Genomic DNA, 5,254 nt, shown 5'->3' on the forward strand with positions numbered 1-5,254 from the left:
GGAGCGAGCCGTGTGCTGTGTCGCAACCTCCGGGGCACGCGCCCGGAGGCGGAGGGGCGGGTGCCGTCGCCGCCTCGCCCTGAGCCAGGCAGAAGGCACGAGGGAGGCCGAGGTGACGGCTACCGACAAGGGGCAGCGCCCAGCCGTGTCCGCTCCACGTCGGCCCCGGGCCCCTGCGGCCTGTCGAGCTCACATAAGGCAAATTCTTTACATCGCAGAAAGCCAACTTCTTGTTCTCAGAGGAGAGTAAAGGTAACAGGAGAGTGGCTCACGCTGTCTGCCTTGTCTTGACCTACTTTTTCCAAAGAACACTGAAGAACCCAAACCCCGTTGCAGTCTAAAAGACCAATTAACGATCTAAAGTACTACAGGAAGAGAGGTAAAGAGACAAAGCAGTACCTGCAAGGCAGAAAAACACGTTTTATGTCTAGTATAGTACCTAACATACACTATAAATGCACTACTTAATGTGAGGAACGAAATCTTGACGCCTCTGCATCCTGGACTCAAAGTCTCCAGCCCCTTGAAGTGAAAGCGTTCGCAAAAGTGAAGGCTTAGATGGCACCCGCAGGCAGGACTCTCTCAGAAATGACTGGAGCTCAGAGGAAGATACTCTCAGGTCAGAGCTCTTTCACCACCCAATTGCTAGAAGGAAGGTGCTGTCAAAATGTGAGGAACGAAATCTTGACACCTCTGCATCCTGGACTCAAAGTCTCCAGCCCCTTGAAGTGAAAGCGTTCGCAAAAGTGAAGGCTTAGATGGCACCCGCAGGCAGGACTCTCTCAGAAATGACTGGAGCTCAGAGGAAGATACTCTCAGGTCAGAGCTCTTTCACCACCCAATTGCTAGAAGGAAGGTGCTGTCAATGGACATAATGGCAAGCAGATACAGCTAATGTCACCTTCAGGTTGAACTGCACGCACCTGTGCCAAGGTGAAAAGTGCTCTGCCTAGAAAGAATTTTCTTTGCTTAGTATTCATTTCCTCTCTTTCTTTCTGGCCTTTGACTTGTTTCTTGGCCCATTTTATAGCAACTTACATCCATTTTGTAGGTTTTGAGATGTATTAAGGCTGCCTTTCTCTCCTTTATCAGGCCAAACAGCATTAAAAGCAGACGTATTCAAGTAGCATCAAATTCGTCTTTCTGGAATACGAATTTATATTTTCTAGAAATCACTAAAGTAGCTTGATTTTACGCTGTTATTAAAATCGATTATTTTATATTCTCCAAGGACAGGATCCAAGAGGCAGCTAACCTTTTAATAAATAATTCTTACTGATTATAATGGCCTGGAGAGGAAGAGCCTAGGAGGGATGCAAGGAAGAACCGGGACTGCCAGTGGTTTAGATTTTAACCCTGTCCCCTCTGGTCATAAAATACTTAGTCCAGTGAGGGGGTGCTCACAGGGTAACCAACCCACGACTTCATGTAAAGAAGGCTTCTTAGAAAAACGCAAATGTTAATCTTCAGAGGATCATTAAACAATTCTATAAGAAGTTTCATTAAGATGATACACCCGGTGAGCAAACTACAGGAAAGTGTTGAGACCGTAAAATGTATTTTGATCGTATAGTTACATGCTTTAAGTACAATTGCACAAGTTTTTCAAAAGATACAAGTCAGGAAGGCCCTAACTTCATTAATGATTAACAAAATACTAGCTGTTGTTCAAAATATACATATGACCTCCTCAAAGCTAAAGAGAAGTACGCGGACCATGATTTATGATTTTTAAAGGCAATTTGTAAGTTAAGATTTGACTGCCATCTTCTCCAGAAAATGGCACTGGTATTTTTTCTGCTGTAATTGATGTAAGAGTTTTCTGCCTGTTTGTGGACAGATGAACAGTTCATCTGCATATAAGAGGAAGCTTAAAAAAGGGAAATTTATGAGGAAGGCATGGGCTTATGGACAAGTCACTAGCATAGGCACTAGCTACCAAGTTACAGCTTTTAGTGAGAAGAATTGAAATTACCACAGGCAAAATACCTCTTTTAAGCTTGACAAGACGACAACAATACCCTGAATTCATTAGTTTATTATTACGACAGAAATATTTGTTAGCGCTTCCGAAGATGGATAAAAACCCAAATGATGGCATTAATTAATTTCAGTGACTGTTACGGGATGTTTATGGTCCAGTTAATAAATTAGCAGGCATTATTCAGCATACAACAGTAGTGGCTAAAAAGTTAGCTTAAACTCCTATCATCGTAGAATGAGAGAGTTTTAATTGAGAACTCAAACCTTGCCCTAAGCGGACATTTGTAGACCTAAAGTGGACTTTATACAAATGAGGATGCATAAATAACACTAAAAAACGCTTTTGTAAGTGATACAAAAGAAAGCGATGGTTTGTGGAAAACTGAAAGTAGTGCACTTTCTACTTCTGACAGAGGTTAAGACAAGACAGGATCCAAGACCAGAGAAGCCAGATACAGTTTGATTTATGCATAGCAAAACTGGTTTATCTGCTTACAGTACTTACATTAACATAGCTACATAGCAGTTACAAGATCATAAATTGATGATTTTTATACTGGGAGTTGTTTTCTTCTGACATAAATTTCAACCTCTGCTGAGGGTATCTTGAGTGGATACAGTAAGACCCATCCTCTTGCAGGTCACTCTTTAATAAAAAGTTGGGTAAAGCTTGTCCTTGATAAGCAAACTGACTGTTAGCATTTCTGAAGATGTTATCTCTAGCTATTTAAGGACAAAAAATGTCTTTTTCTATTAAATTACAAATATTACAGTGCATATCTTTTTCTTTAGCATTATTTGTATCCGTGGCTCATTTACAACAAGTTTTCTGTAGAGGTTTGTGGTGTGTGTTTGTTTTTTGTTGTTTTTAAAGTACAGGCCTGTGATGTGTTTGCTTTCTTTGGGGCAGGTTCCTTGATCAGTCCCGTTCTGAGACCATCTGCTGAGGATCAGCAGTGCACACAAACACCACTTTCCAGCCAAATCTGGCCAGCTCCAATGCATGGAGTCGTAGCTTCAGTGCAAATCAGCTCAAGTACTCAACTTGAATCTCTAGTTTTTGGGATTATGATGCAGTGTTCTCAACTTTTGCCAAAAGCATTTAAAAATATCTTTAGGCAGGTAGTGATTACAAACAGAAAACTTGAAAACAAAAGTTTTTCTATTCTATTTTTCAGTTTTTAAACTAGCCTTGCGATTTTTTTTTAATGCCTACAGTTGACGTTCTGCATATTTTAGTATGAATGATAGTTGCTCCCATAGCTTTTTTTTAATTTTTAATCCTAATTTTTCTGTTAGTCTTGCCATAATTTAACTTTCAGGATGATTTGTTGCTAAACTGATATATTGGCCTTATGCTCAGGGAGAGTAGAGTCAAGTTTTCAAGCTATTTTAAAGACTAAGCAAATAAAGAATACCAATTTCTATTGCAAAAGTAAAGTTGTTCTTTATAAGCAACAAACAGTTCTTGACTGGAAAAACTGTCACACTTTTGATGCTGTCTATTTTACAGGAAACTAGAGTGGGTTCAACCAAATAGGAACCATTGAAAATCCACATACTATGCACATGCAGTACATTTTTTATACTCTTTTCCTAATAAAATTCCTATTCTGCAACACAGACAATATAAGCCACATGCAGAGTCCCACAAGTTAGGCACATGAGCCTGTTTTGAGGATGAGATTGCAGAATTTGTGCCTAAATTGTAAATACTTGCTTATCAGTAAGGCTGACAGCAGAGGCTACAGGACAGAGAGGACTCTGTACACTTCATAGAATGATACTACTTTCCTCCTGGTTCTCCCCCAAACGTTGCCTACATGAAAAGCATTCAAAACTTTCTACCCGCCTGGTGGAATTGTCTAAAACAGGAGTTAAGCATTTTGAGATCTCAGATTGCTTCTCTAACCCTCTGAGCAGGCCAAATCCACAAGCCTAACTTGTCAGAGATGACATGCCCTGTGGCCCTGCCATTCCATTTCTGCATACCCCTGTCGCCAGACCCACCAAGTGGAATTGGAGACTTGATACAACAGAGAGCAAGTGCGTGCAGTGGGAGACTGATTTTGCAAACCTATCTGCATAAATGTGTTCTAAGTACAGTTTTACTGGGATCTGGGAGGAGGGATCCTGGGACACTCCTTTCTCCATCTGCTCGTCACTAACGCTGGCTGGCATCCTCCCCTGAAGTCGACTGCTGTTTCTATTTCAGCCTTACTGATGTCCAGATGTGGGACTGAAGTGTGGTGCTTCACAAAGGCTGAAGCGCTGAGGGCAAAGCCAAGCAACTTGATGATTACGAGCAGACCGAAGCTAAGTGCCTGAACTGGTTTGTATCCTTTCTGTTTATGGCAACTGGCCTCCGGGGCGAATCTTGTTAGCTCCTGTACACAACACTTAAATTATGGAAGCGTCCCCCCTACGTTGTATCTCAATGCCAAAACACAGATGCATACTGCCACCCAAACCTAAAGGCAGGTGCTCAAAAGTGTGTGGCAAGAGTAACTTCAGAGGCACTCGAATGGCAGATTTTTAGATACACGTGGGGAAACAGAAGCAAATACAGAGAAGCAATGAAGACAGACAAGGACATGGTGAAAATGGGCCCTGAGAAAAGCTCGGAGGGGACACACCTCCTCTAGGCTGAACAGAGGCTGAAGAAGGGGGGACTGGAGGTGTGAGTGGACATCCTCACTTTCCCTTACTGTTTGGTTCCTTTTGCACTGGGAGCTGTGCACGTCACTTGTAGACAGGATTGCACCAGAGAACTCCAGCACCCGTTCTTTTCTGGTGTAGTGCTTGAGTCAATAGAAACAGCGCTGTGTTTGCTACGTATGTGCGTTAGCCAATCTAAATTTCAAATCACCCTGACCTTTGTACTGAAATGGATTAATTTTATAAAACTCCACTGCATTAGTTTCACACTTTGCAACCCAAATATAGCCTCAATTCCTTTGCTTTTTTAAAATCTAAAACTTAACACACTTCTAATAAAAACATGCTACTCAACAATTCTACAAGAGCAGAAGTAATGTTGTGATACAGTACTAGGTGTGAGACTACCAACATACAGAAAGCCATATCAAGGTAGGTGATTAAACACTATCATGTTTACATACATTATATTTAGCCAAAAAGTAGTAAGCTAAAGTTTAATGCAGAGAGTGAACCACACTATAAATTGAAACTCGATTAACATCAAGATTATCTGGAATCTGTGAGCTTAGCTCTTGTCAAAGCATAATTGTTTTTAATTGTAAGAAAAAGT

General features: G+C 41.3%; 1 protein-coding gene across 1 annotated transcript in view; it reads right to left on the minus strand.

The window, feature by feature from the left end:
• Positions 1-4,164, minus strand: part of UBP1 (upstream binding protein 1 (LBP-1a)) — a 48,717-nt gene extending 44,553 nt beyond the window's left edge. The window contains exons 1-2 of the mRNA XM_009272433.1: positions 4,096-4,164; positions 28-235 (exon numbers count right to left, since the gene is read on the minus strand). Of these exons, the coding sequence (XP_009270708.1) occupies positions 28-235; positions 4,096-4,164 (277 nt within the window). The remainder of the gene's footprint in view (positions 1-27; positions 236-4,095) is intronic.
• Positions 4,165-5,254: the final 1,090 nt, after the last annotated feature.

This window comes from Aptenodytes forsteri, unplaced genomic scaffold (genome assembly GCF_000699145.1).
Source record: "Aptenodytes forsteri isolate BGI_AS27 unplaced genomic scaffold, ASM69914v1 Scaffold398, whole genome shotgun sequence".
NCBI lineage: Eukaryota > Metazoa > Chordata > Aves > Sphenisciformes > Spheniscidae > Aptenodytes > Aptenodytes forsteri.